This window comes from Bos indicus, chromosome 29, assembly GCF_029378745.1.
Source record: "Bos indicus isolate NIAB-ARS_2022 breed Sahiwal x Tharparkar chromosome 29, NIAB-ARS_B.indTharparkar_mat_pri_1.0, whole genome shotgun sequence".
NCBI classification, from domain to species: domain Eukaryota; kingdom Metazoa; phylum Chordata; class Mammalia; order Artiodactyla; family Bovidae; genus Bos; species Bos indicus.
Window position 1 is genome coordinate 43,363,837 of NC_091788.1, and position 18,377 is coordinate 43,382,213.

The window sequence follows — 18,377 nt, forward strand, 5'->3', positions numbered from 1 at the left end:
TCCTCAGTCCCTGGGGTTCTCCAGGCAAGAATACTGGAGAGGGTTGCTGTGCCCTCCTCCAGGGGATCTTCCCGACCCAGGGATCGAACCCACATCTCTTATATCTCCTGCATTGGCAGGCAGGTTCTTTATCACTAACACCACCTGGGAATGTGGCCTCTGGCTTTAACCTGGACAATCAACCCCCTTGCAACCAAGGAGGTCTCTCCTGGCTCGGGTCCAGTCTTTCTTGAGTCCCCCACCCAGCGTGCACTGCTCCCCACCCCACCTCAGCTGTGGGAGGTTGGCCAGCTCCTGCTGCACTGCTGAGGGGGGGGCCCTGGCTTTTAAGCAGGATTCAACAGGAGGGTTTTGTAGTGTGGGGATGGGCTGAAGGGACAGGAACAGGGGCAGGGAGACCAGGGAGGGGACAGCTGTAGAGACACAGAGGTGGGGGAGGAGTTAGCAGGGCTCGGCCACTGGAGGGGTTGACAGGTGGGGTGCGGGAGATGTGAAATAAGATTAGGGATCGAGGAGTGGATTTGGGGAGGGGGCAGAGATCTTGGGGTGATGCTGAACTTGAGGAACCCACGGGGTGCCTGGAGACACTGAAAGACTCAAGAGAGCAAAGCGGTGGAGGGGAGGGCATTAATGACGGCAGACATGTGGAAGGGAGGGGCCGTGGGCAGGGGGCTGGGCCACGGCGCTGGCTGGGACGCATGGGGTTTGGATGCCTGCTGGTGACTCGGGCTACACACACACACACACACACACACACACACACACACACAGAGTCCTCACAAAGCACGGATGTCGCTCCAGCCTCACACCAGCCCCCAGGTTGAGAGGACCCCGGGCAGCGCCTCTCCTGGGTCAGCCCTCAGTGCCCCTGGCACAGGCAGGTACGAGGCGGCAGGGGTGCAGAGGGGCAGAGCTGAGGCCGCCCAGCCCACGCAGGGTGGGAGCTGCGGGACCTCTGAATCTGTCCCTCCCCCAGAGCTGGGTTAAACTTTACCCGAGGAAGTGACTACGAAGCCCTCTTCGTCACCTGGTCACAGTGACCCCAGCCTGAGTGACTTCAGCCTCCTCTTTCCCCATTTCCCCAATCCAGCTTCTCCCAGAGGTCCAGGGGCAGCTGTGTCTCTGGGGAGGTGCTGGTGGCTTCAAGGTCACACCTCATAGACTTAGGTCGCAGCCAGAGCCACCCTGAGTGACGGCACCCAGAGACCCCCCAGGCTGAATCTGCATGGCGGGCACTGCTGCCATGCCCTGGGCAGCCTCTGTGAGGTGGGCGCCTCCAGGCAGGCTCCATGGCTTTTTCTGAACTCCTGGACCGAGTGGGCAGCCGGGGCCAGTTCCAGGTTCTCCAGATGGTGGCCCTGGTGGTCCCCATCACGTGGCTCGCCCCTCAGAATGTACTGGAGAACTTCTCAGCCGCCGCGCCCAGCCACCGCTGCTGGGTGCCCCTCCTGGACAACAGCATGGCCCAGGCCAGTGTCCCCAGGGCCCTGGACCCCCAGGCCCTCCTGGCTGTCTCCATCCCACCAGGCCCCAGCCGTGGGCCCCACCAGTGTCGCCGCTTCCGCCACCCACAGTGGCAGCTCTTGGACCCCAACGCCACGGCCACCAACTGGAGCGAGGCTGACACGGAGCCGTGTGTGGACAGCTGGGTCTGCGACCGCAGCGCCTTCACCTCCACCATCGTGACCAAGGCAGGGGCCTCCCCTCAGACCCTCCCCAAGTCCTGACACCCTAGAGGCCAAGGTACAGATCACAGTCGGCTGGATTCAAAATGGCCCAGTCCTGAGGGACGGCAGGGGGAGTCCCACCACTGTTGGCCTCCACATTCACAGGCAGCTTCCAGTTCCTCCTTGGCCACATCGTCCTACCAGGGTTGATGGCAGGAATGAGCTTGCAGGAGCCTCAGGGGCAGTCCGCAAAGAGTCACTGGGTTCCCAGAGGCAACCTCCAGCGGATGTGGGAGACAGGAGAGGCGGCCCACCCAGCAAGCAGGAAGGGGACTCTATGAAACAGAGGGAAGCGGCCTCTGAAAGCTGGGAGAAGGCGCCAGCGTGGGTGGCTGCTGTAGAAGGGCCCGGCAAGGCGGCGGATGAGCCCAGAGAGGGCCTGACCCCGGACCTGGGGCAACAGGGAGCTAAGGAGGGGCTTAGGCAAGGGGTGATGACCCCCAAGGTCACCGGGCCGGACACCCAGCCCTAGCTCCCTGGGCCTTCCCATCTAGCACCCTCGCCGGCCCCTTTCCCGCCTCCTGAGCTCAGATCCCCGGCCCCCTCCTCTCCCACCTGTGGGACCTGGTGTGTGACGCTCAGGCCCTGAGGCCCATGGCGCAGTCCATCTACCTGGCCGGGAACCTGGTGGGAGCGGCTGTGTGCAGCCAAGTCTCTGATAGGTGAGGTGCCTGGTCCCCTCGCTGCCGCTGCGCCCCAAGACTCCGGGCCCTGACTGGCCCTGAGCTGGCGGGTCTGGGGAGAAAACTCCATTTGATGTGGGTCTTTCTCCTGAGACCCTCCAGCTGTGCTGCTGAGCAAGCTCAGTCCCTCTCTGGGCCTCGGCCTCACGGACTCCCCTCTGGGGCCATGAAAGGTCATTGTTCTCATCAAACATTCACTGCTAAAGCCTGCTCAGCCACAGGTTGCTACTTGGCTGACCAGCTGCTGCTTGGCTGCCGCTGCTGACGGGGAGCTCACCCCCTGCCCAGTGCCTCAGGGGCCGCTTCCTGTGCTCACAAGCCCTCTCTCTGTGGATGCAGAATGTGGGTCTGGACCCGGGAGTCGCTCAGTGGGCAAGCAGAGGGCAGGCTCCAGCGGTCCAGACCCCCACGGCCAGCGCCGTGGCACCCCGTGGACCCGGCCGCCCTCCCCGCATGCATGCCGCAGGTTTGGGCGCCGGCGGGTGCTGACCTGGATCCACCTTCGGGTGGCCATGGCAGCCACGGCGGCTGCCTTCACCCCCACCTTCTCCATGTACTGCCTCTTCCGCTTCCTGACGGCCTTCACCGTGGTGGGCACCACGCTGAACACCTTCATTCTCCGTAGGTCCCCGACCCTGGCCGGGCAGGGGAGGCTAGTGCGGGCTCCCAGGCCGACCCACTTGGTCTTGCAGTGGCAGAGTGGATGTCAGCACAAGCCCGCGTCTTGGTGGTGACTCTGAACTCCCTGGGCTACACCTTCGGCCGGGTCCTCCTGGCTGCGGTGGCCTATGGCGTGCTGCAGCAGCTGGCTGTCTCCGTTCCCTGCTTCCTCTGCTTTGTGTACTCCTGGTGGGTGCCGCCCAGCTCCCTCCCTGCAGGAGACCCACCCTCCACCCTGGGCGCAAAGGCCTGGGATGCAGAAAGCCAGAGGGGAGCCACAGGAGCCTGGCATGGCCCCAGCTCCCCACACCCCCTACACCCTGACGCAGGGCCTCTCCTTCCCCTGCTCCTCCCAGGCGTCTCCTCCCCCTCCCTGCCCATCACCTCTCAGCCAGTCCCCTCCCCTGTCCTTGCCTGCCTTGGCATGTGTGCCTCCGGGCACGTGTTCTGAGCCCCTCCTTTGTGCCAGGCCTGGCAGCACTAGGCCAGGTCGGGGCGGATGGGATGCAAAGCTACAACACACACACACACACACCACACACAGCACTCCAAGAACACAGTCACTCCTCAGAGCAGGAGGCAATCACATCTCATGCAGCAGCTCTGAGCAGAGGTACCTCTACCCAGCCAGCGGCCTTCAGGGTTGGCAGACTGGCCCCCATATCACGAGAGTGAAGGGCAGAGGTCAGTGAGGCGGACTCCAGGGCCCGGTGCTGATGCTGGCCCGCTTGCCCTGGCAGACAGGCCCACACAGGGGCTATGGGCACACGTGCGTTTGTGACTCCGCTACTTCATCACTCCAACAAATGGCCACTGAGTACCAGCACAGTCGGGGCCCTGGCTGTGCCTGGGGAGACAGCAATGAGCAGGAGAGAAATCCCATACATCAGAGTATCACAGACCACTCAGTTTAGGGGGCCCATCTGAGGAGGGGACCCCATGGCCGCTCAGTTCCCACCAGCTTCTCTGCTTCTCTTCCAACCCAATTTCTCGTCGTGAGACACGTCTGCACATGCCAACCCACGCCAATGACCCCGCCACCCTTGCCCGGCCACCTGTCACTCGGGCCCTGCAGCCCATGAAAGGGCACCACTGTCCTCTCCCAGGACCGCCCCTGTGCCCATGGCTCTCCTTCTCCAAACGCTGCAGGCCCCCACCCCGCCCCGGCCTGCCTCTCCACGGCCTCCAGCCACCTGGGTGACGTCCCCATCTCTACTGTCTCAGCATCACAAACGTGGCATCTCCTTAGACCCGCTCCTCCCCGGGGCCTCCCCAGCGTTGACAGCAGCCCCCACCCACAGGTACTGGAGTCAGAGTCGCCCTGACACCTCCCTCTCCTTCACGGCTCCCACACACCTAGTCCAGCAGGTCACGGGGTCTTGTCAACTCTACCTCTGATGTGCGCTTTAATCCCCCTCTCTGGCTCTGCAAACCCCCAAGGACCTCAGGGCCCCACCTGCTGCGGGGGGAGCGTGTCTGGCTGGGGCACCTGTGTCCAGCGGCAGGAGCCCGTGCAGGGTGGTGGGCACGGAAAGGGGTCCGAAGCCTGGATGGTGCAGGGGGTCTGGGCTTGATGTTGAGGGGCTGGGAGACAAACTAGTGTTAGGGGTTAGGTCCTGCCACAGGGAGGGGGCGCTGGGAGGCGTGGGGCTGACTGGCACCCAGGAGGTGGTGACTGTTGCCTGGCATGGGCGAATGGGCCAAAAGTGAGGCAAGGGCCGTGGGCTAGTCGCCTGCAGGGGGCGCTAGAGGCGACGGGCGCTGGTGACTAATGGTGCAGGTGGAGGGGGTCCGAGCCCCACCATGGGTGTGAGGATGTTTGCAGGAAGGGGCTCCAGGGGAGGGGCCAGCTCAGGCAGGAAGGAGTGGCCATGGGGTGAAAGGCGGGCAGGAGGGCCCTGTGACGTTCAGGAGGGCTGGACAGTGGGGCCCCTGGTGGGCCTGCAGGACGGCGGTCCTGGAGCCATCAGGGGCGTGTTCACTGCACACAGGCCCTCCTAGCCCTGGCTCCCAGGTGAGGCCGGGGGAAGGGCCTCGGGGTCAGGAGGGAGGCAGGAAGGAAGGACAGGGACCCCCAACCCCAGCCCAAGAGAGGGAGGAGGCAGAAAGGACCTGGCCCCCGCAGCCAGCGCCCTTTGCTGCTTGCCAACCCCCCTGCCCCCCGACTTCAGCCACCCTGAGCCTGGGGCAGCCAGTGAGGCCACTCCTTTGGCAGAAGGGGCAGAGAGGCTCGTGCAGGCCAGGCCCTGGGGGGCACAGGCAGAGACCTCCTGCTCTCCTCCCTCTCCCCAACCCCAGGTGGCTGGCAGAGTTGGCACGATGGCTCCTTATTATGGGCAGGCTGGAGCGGGGCCTGCGGGAGCTACAGAAGGTGGCCACCATCAGCGGGAAGAGGGCAGTGGGGGACACGCTGACCGTTGAGGTGAGGCGAGGCTGGGCCTTCCCCCAGGGCTCAACCCTCAGACCCTCTCCTGTCCCTGAACAGGGTCCCTGGCAGACAGACGGAGGGCCCCAGGCCCCCAGGATGGGGGTCGTAGGGAGGAGGGCCAGGCCATTGACCGCATGCTGACAACCCTCCCCACCCTCCATCCAGGTCTTGCGCTCAGCCAAGCAGGAAGAGCTGAGTGTGAGCCAGACTCCTGGCAGCCTGGTCGCTCTGCTCCACACTCCTGGACTGGGCCTCCGGACCTGTGTCTTCATCCTGTGCGGGTAGATGCCCCTCTAGTTTGCGCTTAACGACCCCCACCCCACCCGGCCCCAACCTCCGCCTCTGGCTGACCCTCGGGCCACCAGCAGCCAGGGAGCCTGGAGTCAGGGCTCTGCTGGCATCCACTGGCTCTGCTGACTCTTCTACTGGCCCCACTGGCTGAGAGGGCCTCTAAGACCAGGCCTGCAGCACCGACTCCCTCCATCAGGCTCCCACAGGAAACTGCCCAGGGCCAGGAGGACTCAGGCCGGGACAGGTCAACAGGAGAGATTAGCAAGGAGGATACATAGCAAAGTTGCTGGGAGAACCACAGAGCCCAACAGACAGAGGAGGCAGTTGGAGAACTCAGCGGCAGAAAGGCACGTCTACCCTGGGGCTTCCCAGGTGGCGCTAGTGGTAAAGAACCCCCCTGCCGATGCAGGAGACGTAAGAGACCCAGGTTCTATCCCTGGGTCAGGAAGATTCCCCAGAGGAGGGCATGGCAACCCACTCCAGTATTCTTGCCTAGCGAATCCCATGGACAGAGGATCCTGGTGGGCTAAGTCCATAGGATCACAAGAGTCAGACACGACTGATGAAGCTTAGCATGCACGCACGCACCCTAGTTTGGAAGAACCAGAGAGGAGGGAGAGGGGTTATCAGAGACCAGGAGGCAGGACCACAGAGAAAGGGGCTGGTCAGTGGAAGCTGGAGCCATGGAGAGGACGCAGCCACTGGCAACAAGGTGCCCGGAGAGGGAGCAACACTTCAGCTTTGCCCTAGTCCTGCCTCCAGTCTCTCCCCAGTGCCTCCCATTGGCCAAAGCTCAGGAGACGCGGCACTGGCAAGGGAACCTGGGAAATGTAGTCCATAGCGACCACCCCACCAATGGGTACAGAGCCAGCAGGGGAGGCTGGAAGCAGGTCGGAGAGCAAACCAGCTGCCCCATCCCCAGCCTGAATTCACCTGCGCACCCCCACCCTCAAGTTTGCCCTTGGTTTCACCTTCTATGGCCTGATCCTGGACCTGCAGGCCCTAGGCAGCAACATCTTCCTGCTCCAAGCCCTTATTGTGGTCGCGGACATCCCACCTAAGGTCGGCACCATGCTGCTGCTGGGCCACCTGGGCCGCCGGCCCACACAGGCTGTGATCCTGGTGCTGGCGGGGCTCTGCATCCTGGCCAACGTGCTGGTGCCCCACGGTGAGCAGGCGGGCCTGGATGCACGTGGCTGCAGCCAGAGGTTCCCTACCTGCGAGAACTTAGGCCACGAAAAGAGACCTCTTTTTCCCCCATCAAGAGGGCACTGGACTAGAGTAGGGCCCACTTAGGAAGGAGGCTGCTGGGCCGTCTGGACGAGATGGTGGCAGTCCACACTGGACAGCATCATGAAAAATTGTGGAGACAGAATAATAACTGTGATAGATTGCTGGGATTGGGGGGGAGGCGTGTTGGGAAGGGCAGAGAAATGGAGGGGGTGGAGGAGGACTCCCAGGGTCTGGATCTGGGAGTCTGGGTAGGAGCAGACTGGGCGGGGGGTGGTGGGGCAGGGAATGTCGTCACTTAGGACACAGTGCATGTGTGAGGTCTGGGGACACCCAGGTGGAGGTGACAAGCAGACATTTGGAAGATCATGGGGAAAGCCTGGGACCCCCGCCAACAAGCCTGCCAACCCCATTTCTATCCACAGAGATGGGGGCCCTATGCTCAGCCCTCGCCGTGTTGGGGCTCGGGGAGTGGGGGTTGCCTTCACCTGCTTCGCCATCTACACTGCCGAGGTCTTCCCCACTGTGCTCAAGTGAGGCCCACAGAAGCGGGACTTCCGGGCTGGGAGGGTGCTGTGGGCGTGGCCTCCCCTGGGGCCCTGTGCCAGATGGCCACCCAAGCAGGAGCCATCCTGGGGCCTCTAGTCCGGCTGCTGCGCATCTATGGCGACTCCCTGCCCCTGCTGGTGTGCGGGGTGGTACCCGTGCGGAGCGGCCTGGCTGCGCTGCTGGTGCTGCCCGAAACCCAGAACGTGCCGCTGCCCAACACCATCCAGTGAGTGGACGCATCCCCGACCATTCCCTCCGCCCTCCCTGGAGCCCCAGAACAGGGCAGGCCTGGCCACCCACCCCCATTGCCAGGCAAAGGGAGAAGCAGAGGCCCAGAGAGGGACAGGACTGGCCTGGAGTCACACAGCACCTCCTTGGGAGACTAGAGGCCCAGGGCTCAGCCTCCCAGCTGACAGTGTGGGCTTGGTCCCCGGCCCTTCATTCCGCCATTTGAGACCTGAGTGGCCCACCTACCCCCAGCTCCACCTTGAGAGAGGTCAAGGGGGCAGCATTTTGTGAGGTGGAGAGCTGAGGGTGTGGTAGTGGTACTGGACATTCTCATGGGCCCCAGACTCTACTCCTAAAGCCCCGAGATGCCTATCGGGGGCGTCACTCCCCATCCATCCCCCATCACGTGCCCAAGAGCAGGGCAGCCGTATCTCCCGAGTCCTCAGGACAGACACAGGTCAGGAGTAGTAACTTGCACCCACGAGACACAACCCCTCCGTGTCTTTCCTGAAGAGTGGTACAGAAGGCAACACGCTTCCAGGGACGCCCTGTCCTGAAATCCACAGGGTTTTGGGCCTCCTGGGAAGCCTGCGATGGGATGACTTCTCGGCAGAAGGACAGCAATGGCCTTCCTTTCCAGAGGGCCTGGGGGCTGCCCCTCCAGCTGAGCCTGGCCTCGCACTGTCTAAGGAGCCGCCTCCAACACAGAAAGGGCAAAGGATGGTGTGACTGGCAGGAGTCTGCCCGGTACACCGTCACCTGCCCCTCCCTCAAGGCCGCAGAGAGGAGCAGAGCCCGCAGTCAACCACGTGCTTCCTCACCGCTCACTGCCCCTGAGCTGGGAGGCTGACCGCCAGCCCCTCACAACCTCGCCAGCTTTTCACTGCACCCCAGGGGCTCTGCAAGAGCAACAGTGAAGTCTCATATCCTCAGCTTCATCAGAAAGATGGCTCCAGTCCCTCCCACGCCCTCCCAACTCCAGCCACCCGGCCATGTCTTCTGTCTGGATAGCCTCTGCCACCTTCTCTCCCTGACAACAACCCCCGCCTCCTCCCAGACCCAGGGCCCAACACAGGGCTTTAGTGAAATTCTCACATGGCTGTGACCACACACCCGTCCCCCAGCCTACCAGCCTGTGAGTTCCCAGAGGGTGGGGTGTCCCCATGTCCCCAGCTCCCCTAGAGCAGAGGGGCAGTGGTGCGAGGGAGATGAGAGAGCGAATAAAGGAACGAACAACTGCCCCTCTCCGGCTCTGTGATGTGCCCCAGGGTCTGCCTGGAAGGGGAAGTGGGGACTCCTTGCTGGGGCCACCCTTTCCTGGGCCAGCTTTCCTGCCCTGAGTGCCAGCCAGGGGCTGCATTTTCCAGCCTCTGTTGTGGACCAGGCACCGACCAGGCTGGACGCCTCAAGGCATCATCTCGTTGCATCTTTTCCTGAAGCCTTTGAGGCAGATGTGGCCCCATTTACGTGCGGGAAAACCAAGGCTCACAGAAACTGACTGCCGTGACACCGAGCTAAACGGGGGCAGCGTCAGCAGTCGAGCCAGGTCCGAAGGTCTCCGGAGCCAGCTCTGGCCACTACCCTCCAGCCTGCACTCAGGCCTCACAATCCTGGCGCTCGGTGAAGCTTCTGGAGGGCACAGACACCATCTGAGAACCATCCAGAACCCCTGCACTGGCACCACTTACAGGGAAACCAGGGACAAGGGCTCAGATGGAAAGGGATGACCCCTGAGCTCTCATGGCCCAACTCACACACACGTGGGTGCCCAGCAGGCCTCCAGCAGCCATGCCATCTGCTGAGCCTCCCCTGACCTGAGCTCAGGTGCTCTCTGGTCCGCCTGTGTCTCTGCTTCCAGGTGCCTCAGCAGAGCGCCACACACCTCTACACACACACATCAGTGGTGTGTACACACGCACACGTGGGCACACACATGAGAAGGCTATCGGGAGATCAGGAAGCAGCTCCCTGGCCCCAGGAGATGGGCTCACTCCCTGGCTTGGTCTTCTCTGCCTGGGCCTCTGGGAGGTCATGACCTTTAGCTATCTGCCTCCAGTGAAGACCCCAGGACAAAGGGGATGGGGCGGGGATCGCATTGGTAAAGATACCCAAAGATGAGGCTGTGCCCCCTGCCCTGGACTTTCTGTCTTGTCCACCTGCTGCCCAACTGAGCCCCCGCTGCCTTACTTCCCCTTGCTTAGCATTCCTTAGGGCCCCAGGGTGGCCAGAGGCTTCCAGAAGGCAGACCCCAGGGCTAGTGGAAGATGACTCCTCGTCTCCCCGAGGGTGTCTTCCAGCTCAGCAAGTGCTCAGAGCCGTCTGTCTGCCCATATTCAGAAGGGCCTTGCTCCCGGTCCTTCCAGGTGGTCTCAGCCTGCCAGGACCCGGGGGGCCCGCCTAGTGCCCACATGGCACTCCTCACTTAACTCGTGTGTGCGTGTTCAGCCACTTCAGTTGTGCCCAACTCTTTGCAATCCCATGACCTGTAGTCCACCAGGCTCCTCTGTCCATGGGATTCTCCAGGCAAGAATACTGGAGTGGGTTGCCATTTCCTCCTCCAGGGGAGCTTCCTGACCCGGGGATCAAACCCACGTCTCTTACATCTCCTGCATTGGCAGGCAGGGTCTTTACCACTAGCGCCACTTGGGAAGCCTCACTTAGCAGGACCCGGACGCTGGGAGGCCCAGGGCCCTGGCCCTCTGGGGCAGTGAGGGAGAAAGTGTCATCACCATGGCGGAGTGAGTGCCCTGCCAAGGGCAAAGGGGCCTCCCTCAGCAGCAACCACAGGCCTGCAATCAGTTGGGCTCTGCCACCCGAGCAGCAGGCCTTCACCTGGGATGCACCCTCCCTCTTGATATCCATCACAGGGAGCTTCTGGCCCAGCAGCTGCTAGGCACCCTGCAGGGCACCCCTGCCAGGCACCCCTTCAGTCTCCTTCCCCCACTCCCCCCATCATAGCAGTAGAAGCCCCAGGCAGCGGGGACAGGAAAATGCCTCAAGACCCACTTTGGCGATTCTCCTGCCTCCAGCCAGGCCTGCAGCTCACCCGGGAGGTGTGTGAGGAGGGGCAGCGCCGGCCACACAGGCCCCACATCCACTGCCAGGAGGGCCTCGTGCCCAAAAAGGCCCCGCGCTGGCGGAGCTTGCGTTCCCACACCTGGGGGCCTGCCTGGCCAGTGCAGGTCTTCACAGTCAAAGGTGTCAGCCAGGCTTCACTGTAAGCTTCTTCCCCAACCCCGTCCTTTGTTCTCCCCTCCCACCCCCTAGAATCTCCTGACACATCCCTGCAAGTATCAGTGTCCAGGAGCAGGGTACGCAGAATTTCACCCATCCCCATGCTGTTCAGACTCTCCTGGGGGTCACTGCCAGCCCAGCCAGACACCAGGAGCCCAGGTCAGGCCCAGGCGGTAAGTTCAACATCAGATGCACAGGATGAAGGGGTTAAGACCAAGGGGACTGTCTCTTACAGACAAGCACACTGAGTGAGTGGCAGAGGCCAGGAGTCTTTCCTCACTACTGAGTCCTTGGGCGGCAGGGCTCTTAGCTGCCTCACACAGAGAGCAAAACACAATCGCACAGCCACACGGCAATGAGTCAGAAGGGAGTCCATCTTCCAAGTCCTGCACTGTCCTTCTTTCTGATCCCCTACTCCGATAGACTGTTCGAGGCCACTCTAGAAATTTCTGGAGTAAGGATGTTCCCTTCTTGACACCAAGGAATGCCTGCCTCCTGTGTTTGTTTTCTTTGGCTAGTGGTGATGGGGGCAGGAGAACCCGAGATAAGTCTCTACTTCTTGGACAGGGAGAGCAGCAGCAGAAGACCCTGGGGTGAGGCCATCACCAGCACAGGGACAAGACATCCTGACAAGGCTGCCCCGCATCTGGCCTCGCGCAGGCTCCCGCAGAGGGTGACAGCTGACCTCAGCGAGTCTGCCCTCCAAGACTGTGAGCAGTAGGAGACAAGTGAGGCCCAACCCTCCTTCCTGGTGACTGGTTCAGGAGAGAGGTCAAGTCCATGGAAATCCACCCCCTGGGGCGGCTGGGGGAGGACTCACTCTCCCACCCCTGTTAGGACTCGGGGTGGACGGAGGACTCTCAAGGGCCACTGGGACACACCCCATGAGGGGAAGGGTCCCATCACAAAAGCATCATCGCAGAATGGAGGGATGCGGGGGGAGATGAGGTGGATCTGGATGGGGTTCCGGTGGGCATTGAGCCCAAGGACGCTGGGAGGTGTCCAGGCCTAAACAAGGACCAGTCTTATGAAACTGTTGCAAGAATGCGCTGGCCAGGGGTGGAAGTTCAGGAAGCACAATAGGGCGATGAAGGAGGGCGATGAAGGAGGGCGATGAAGGCTGACGATGAGCCAAGAGCTCGAGAAGGCAGAGCCTGGAGCAGTGGGGTGGGGGGCAAGACCCACCAAGCAGAAGGCAGAGGAGACCTGAGTGATAGAATGTGGCTGAGTCCTGTCTCCAAAAGCCTGGTGCTCCAGCGTGGCCCCCTGGCAGATGCAGACTCACCCACACTCCCGAGGATGCAGGAGTACAACCGAGGATGCACGGGCCCTCATGTACAACCTCCACCTTGAGAGTCTCGGCTTCTTTCGACCAAGTGGATGAACAAATACAGACCCATCTGCGCATGTCTGGGACCTTGGGGACCTTTCGTGTCCCCATGAAGAAGCAAACAGCTGGTCTGAGGTGTATGGACCCTTCTCCCACCTGCAGCCCCAGGGGCTACCCACTGTCAGCCAGTGGGGGGCAAGGTCCAAACTCTAGAGATGTAAAAGGGGCAGAGACCCCGCAGTTAGGTGGAACTGGGGGAAATTTGGACTCAGATACTGACCCACCTTGAGACCTTGGACTAGCAGCTGAAGCTCTTCCCACCCACGAATAACATTACCTCCCCCGAGGGCTGTGTCAAGGCTGTTCCCCCCACTCCCCACGCACATGCAGCCACCACCTTTCTAGCCACTAGAGGGCAAAAGGATGCTCCCACCTCGGGATTTGTCCACCCCCAGAGTCCGCCTGCCAACGTAGGAGACACAAGAGACTCGGGTTGGATCCCCGGCTAGGGAAGATCCCCTGGAGTAGGAAATGGCAACCCACTCCAGTATTCTTGCCTGGAGAATCCGATGGACAGAGGAGCCTGGTGGGCTACAGTCCATGGGGTCGTAGAGTCAGACACGACTAAGCACACACACAGGCACTGAGAGAAACTAAGGTCCGTGGCCAGTGGGGCCAGAGACCAGTCATCGCTTTCAGGGCTGGGGGCTGTCCCCTGCCTCTGTCCCCAACCTGTTGGGACGTGAGGGTGAGACAAAGACAAGCCGCCTCAAGGAGCTCAAAGTCATGCTCAACTCAAACCTTTGGGCGCTACTTACCAGCTCTCATGGGCTCCAGTCTGGGCCCAGATCCCAGCCCAGAGCTGAGACCAGTGTCCCAACAGCACCCAACCCGAACAAACTGCACAGGACCGTTGGATTTGGAAAGTTTTGTTTTCTTTTCCCACACATTTCCGGGGTTGGGGTGTTTTCCAAGACTCAGACACATTTGTTAACAAAGAGAGAAAAAAAACTGGGGGAGCAGGGAGCCTGTGGGCAGAGAAGTGACCCCAGCAGTCCGCGGGCTATGCCTGGCTCCCCCTCTTCCCTGCTGCCCGCGCCCAACGGGTGCCACAGGCTGCTGCTCGCGATATCTAGATTATTTGTCTTCAATATATATCTGCATTTGCCTTTCCCCTCCCACCCGCCCCCCACCCTGCTCCTCCAGCAGCTTCCCCATCAATGCACGTCGCCCGGCGGCACACAACAGAGCAAGCCTTCCCAGGCCCGAGCCCCTTCCCGGGGCGGGGCACCAGGCAGGCCCCTCCTCCTGGTGGGCGGAGCCAGGGAATCTAGAGGCCACCCAGGCCCCGGCCCCGCCCCGCCCCTCTATGGGCCGCTCCGCCCACCCTCCCGCCCTTCTCCCACCGACTCTGGAAACCCAAAGGGAGGAAAGGAAGGGAGAAACCTGACACACACAAAGGAGAAGTGGGGAAGGAGGGTGGGGACTGAGAGACACAGCAAGCCTGGGGTGGGGACTGAAGGGCTCGGGGAGAGAAGGAAGGCAGGAGGAACAGAGGGAGCAAGAAGAAAAATGGAGGGAAATGAACAGGACGAGTAGCGGACACTGTACAAAACCCCCAGCCTTCCTTCCCGCCCAACCCCACCAAAATAAAACTACGCCCCTTAAAAAAATAAATCAACCCAGGGCTGTGAGCACGTGCCCTGCCCGGCGGGCGCAGAGCTGAGAGGGACAGACAGCCCCAGGACGGACGATAACTCCGCGCCGGACAGCCGGCAGGAGGAAGGGGACGAGCACGGGGTTTTCCTTTCCTTTTTCTTTTTTTGCGTTTCCTCTTCGTGAGAGAAGTCTGAGGCAGCCAGGGAGTGGGTCCCCAGGGCCCCGGCAGGGAGAGGGCCGCACCCTCCTCCCGGGCTCTCCCGGGAGGGGCAGCTGGCAGTGGGGCGCGGTGCCGGGGGCTCAGACGTAATACTCCTTGTCTTTGTTCTTCTTGGCCTTGCTGGGCGTCTTGGGGGCGGCCGGGGCCTTCTCTTTCACCACCGCCCCGTTGCTCTGGGCCGAGTTACTGATGTAGTTCCGGCTCTGGTCCACCTGGTAGGAGCCCTCGTCGCGGTTGCGGTACTTGTACATGGCATAGAGGAGGATGAGGATGCAGAGCGCCGCGGCCGCCACGATGCCCACCACCATGCCCGTGGTGCTGCTGGACTCCCGGATCACCTCCACCGCGCCCGGTGGGCCCCGCTCCCCAGGCCCGGTGGGGTTGGCTGTGGGCAGATGGGGGAAGCCGGGAGCGGAGGTCACGCCGGGGCGCAGGGGAGGGGGCCTCCGCGGCTCGAAGGACGTGGGGGCCCCGGGCCCCAGGGGTGGGTTTTCCAGCAGGGGCTGCAGCGGGTCTCGGTGGTTCATTTTGCCCGCTGGCAGGTTGGGAGCCGGGGCGGAGGGGGCGAGCAGCACCCCAGGAGCGCCCGTCGCCCCATCTGTCCTGAGGTTGGGCCGGGGAGCGGGCTTGCGCGGGGACAGGAGGGTAGTGCGGTCCGTGACCAGGGGAAAGGTGGTGTAAAAGTCCTCGTCGTCCGTGGGGGGGAGGCTGGAGTCAAAGACCTCCCCGGAGGCAAAGCCCGAGGCCTCGATAGGTTCCTCGCAGTCGCTGTCGTCCTGCTCGGCCTGGCAGGGGCCCCCGGCGGGCGGGCGGCGGGCCGCGGGCGGGGGCAGGGTGTCTTGGGTGGCACCCACGCCGGTGAGGAAGGGGTAGAAGGTGGGGGGTGGGGGCACGAAGGGGGATCGAGTGGCCACGGGAGGGGGGTCTAAGGAGTCCTCCGTGATTATGGGCAATATTAACTCTCCTCCTAGAACAAGAGAGAGAAGAGAAAAGACAGGGCGTCAGCGAGGGCCGGGGCGCAGGCGGCCGGCACAGAGAGAGAAATAACAGCCTCACACACCCAAATCGGTTCCAATTGGCTTTGGCGGAGACTAGAGCGGGCTGGGCCCGACCGCCAGCCGGCCGGAGCCCTGCGCTTTAAGCGGGCAGCGGCTCGGATGCTCTGGGCACCCCACGCACGGGCTCTGTGGCTCTCTGGGTTTTGGTTTTTTGTTTGTCTTAAGAAACCAAAAGGAACAGAAAGGAAAGGAAATAGAAAAGAAATGGAAAAAAACAAAACAAAAAAACTCTACTGGTTTAAGGTTTTAAAAACAGATACAAGAGCAGCATTTAAACAAACCTAACAACAATATCTTTTAGGGCTTTTTCTAGATTTTTCTCTTTTTTTGCTTTTTTTTTTTTTTTTTGCTTTTGTTTTTAAAAAAGAAGATAGCATACCACGGAATTCAGGCAACTTACATCAACAAATAGGCCGTGTGATTTTAGCATGAAGAAAAAAATTACAAACAGAGCTGTGTAAGCGGGTTCTCCCGGAAAAAATAAGAAAAAACAACTTTTCCGTACAACGTTTCCTGTCTATCTGTTTGGTATCTCCCTCCCTCACTCTTCTCTCCCTGAACAACTAGCTTCCTCCAGAGTACTCTCCTCCCTCACTTGTGCCCTCTCCCCCTCATTAAACACAAAACTGAAATGTGCACAGTGAAGGCTGGCATTGAGGAATGTTACCATAACTCGGTGTCCACGGCGTCAGAGGGAGGAAGGGAGCAGAGGGAAGGGGCTTGGGAGGAGGTACAAGACAGGCAGAGGTGTAGGAATAGCCTCAGAGGTTAGAGGACTTGGGAGGGGATGGTCGTGGGAAGGGGCTTTGAGAGCTAATTGCAAGTTGGCCACGGGGAGAGGAGAAATTGAACGTGGGACGGGATGAGGAGTGGCAGGGAGTCACAGACACACCGGAGGAGGTCCTATCCACAGGACTTGGGAGTGGTAGTGAGAAGCCATGTGGAGTTAGGGAGGTGAGGAGAGACGGGAGTGAGTGAAGGAACTGGGCAGGAACACATGATTCTCGAGCTAACCTAAATCCCCAACTTTCTCTTTCTTCACCCTCCACCTCTGACCCCCACTGACTTCCCCCCTCCCCCTCCCCAGAACCCCCATGGGCCGCCAGGACCTGGCCAGGGCTTGACTGCCTCTGGCCTTCTTATTATTGTTAAAACAATAATAAAACAACGGAAAGAAGAAGAAAGCAAAAAAAGAAAAGAAAATACATACACAGCCATCTGGGAAGGAGGTACTCACTAATATAGGGCCCAGGAGAACTACGGGGGAGGGCCTCGGGGTTGGGAGCCTAGGTCTGATAGCTGGGGTCCCCTGGGTAGAAACTGCAATTCCCATCAGCCCTGAAGAGTGAGAACTACAAATCTCATTAGCCCTTACAGGGGTGTGGACCACAATTCCCATCAGCCCCTGGGTCAACAACTACAACACCCATCAGCCCCCTGGACAACCCCTCTCAAACCAAAACACTGCAACCCACTGGTCTGGGGCCCAAGGGAGCTGAGCCCCGTCTAGGGGGCTGGTGGAAGCACTCCCTCCTCTTGGAGAGGCAGCTCTGGGTCTGGTGGGGGTGGTAGGTTTCTCTTCTAGTACTCCTTCCAGCTCAGCTCAAGCCATGCCCCCTATCTGAGTGCTTATCTCTGATCTCTCTGCAGCATTTGATCTATACAGATCACACCACAAGCCTCCCACCCCGACTAAGGGAAGCTTCTCAGGACTCCATTGGCAGATCCCTCTGTCCCATGCAGCCAGGTCAGCCATGTGCCACCACCACGTCTTGGCACCTCTTCTCCTCCTCCCCCTACCCAAAGTGCTCTGGTCTCTACCCTGCTGTTCAAACACCTCTGTTGATCCTCTGGATCACAAGCTCCAGCAATCAGGCAGAGCCATCCTTGGTCGCAGTAGCCAGCTCAGCCAAGATCTTGCTATTGAACTCACAGCCTCGCGAAGCTCCTCAGACTGCTCTCCCCACCAGGATCTAACCTCCCCCTGGGCAGGAGCTCACCTGCACCCCAGATTGTAAAGCCTCTGAGCACCTGGCCTTCCACAGGCTCAGCCACCCTGGAAAACTGAGCCAAGAACAGAGAAGCATGTTCTGTGGGGCTGGGACTGTCCAATACCAGCTTGTCATGGAAGAGAATGCTGAGGCCTGGAGTGGGCAGGACTTCCAAGCGTCAGTGTCAGGCTACTTGAATGGACTCTTCCGTCTCTTCTGTGGCTCTTGGAGGCCAGGGAAGGGTCATGTCTCACAAGGAGCCCCAGAAGGCCTGACTCGTCCTCCCCATGCCTGCAGGAATCTGCTAGGCTGCTTACCTCTTGGCTTCGATTTTAACCTGGGAGGCCAAGACCTGTTCTATCATGAATTCCTATGTGACTGTGGGTAAGTTTCTTTCATTTTCTGGGCTTTATAACACTAGGGTACTGGGCTCCAGGCCCAGAGTGAGGCCAAGGCCTGGCTCCCAGCCTAGGGATGAACACAGTTGGTCCCCCATCCCTACCTGAACCCTACACCCACCAAGGATAGCCCAGCAACCTGGTCCCTGGGTCAGGGGCAAACTCAGCTGTTAGGTCTGAGGAGGAGGCTGGTAGCCCATCAAATGGTGACATCTGGGCCCAATTATGACAAGGCTCCCTTCCCTGCATGAACCCTGAACACATCTGGGGTACTCACTGCGGGCCCACACCACTTGCCCTCATCCTGACCTTTTGCCTTCTGTTCAGAGCACCTTCCCTGATATCTCACTCATACTTGAATCCAACCAAGGACCTCCTCTTCCAGGCAGACCTCCAGATGCTCCTCTCTCTGCCCTGGATGCCTCTGACACCATGTCCCTATTCTGTCCTGGAGGCACACGTCTGGACTCCCTGCCAGGAAGGCCCAAGGCCCATCTGTCTCTCCCGAGTATCCAGCACTGGGCCTGGCAGAGAGCAGGGGCTCGCTGTGTTTCGACCAGGGAAGGGAGGAAATTTCATCAGACGTTTCCTCTGAGCCAGGCCAAGCTAGGTATCTGAGCCAAAGGGCTGGGAGCCCCTCTCATGGGCCCGAGCAGCTGGCTTCTGAATATCTTTCCTCCACAGCGCCCCC

The 18,377-nt window shown here is 60.9% G+C and overlaps 2 protein-coding genes across 19 annotated transcripts in view; one reads left to right on the forward strand and one right to left on the reverse strand.

The window, feature by feature from the left end:
• The first annotated feature begins 1,289 nt into the window (after positions 1–1,289).
• Positions 1,290–12,414, forward strand: SLC22A12 (solute carrier family 22 member 12). Its single transcript, XM_070782808.1, is given in 16 exon segments — positions 1,290–1,690; positions 2,285–2,389; positions 2,877–3,031; positions 3,103–3,259; positions 5,369–5,492; positions 5,664–5,779; positions 6,552–6,600; positions 6,744–6,957; positions 7,445–7,483; positions 7,486–7,589; positions 7,628–7,794; positions 8,049–8,088; positions 8,140–8,253; positions 9,655–9,699; positions 10,826–11,013; positions 12,336–12,414. Coding segments are annotated over 16 exon segments (2,097 nt in total).
• A 1,159-nt stretch (positions 12,415–13,573) lies between these two features.
• Positions 13,574–18,377, reverse strand: part of NRXN2 (neurexin 2) — a 110,206-nt gene continuing 105,402 nt past the window's right edge. For 11 of the 18 annotated variants that reach the window (XM_070783017.1, XM_070783014.1, XM_070783010.1 and 8 more), the window contains one exon: positions 13,574–15,206. In XM_070783017.1, the coding sequence (XP_070639118.1) occupies positions 14,320–15,206 (887 nt within the window). In that variant the 3' untranslated portion in view covers positions 13,574–14,319. The remainder of the gene's footprint in view (positions 15,207–18,377) is intronic. The other 7 variants (XM_070783026.1, XM_070783019.1, XM_070783016.1 and 4 more) reach the window with 1 other exon arrangement.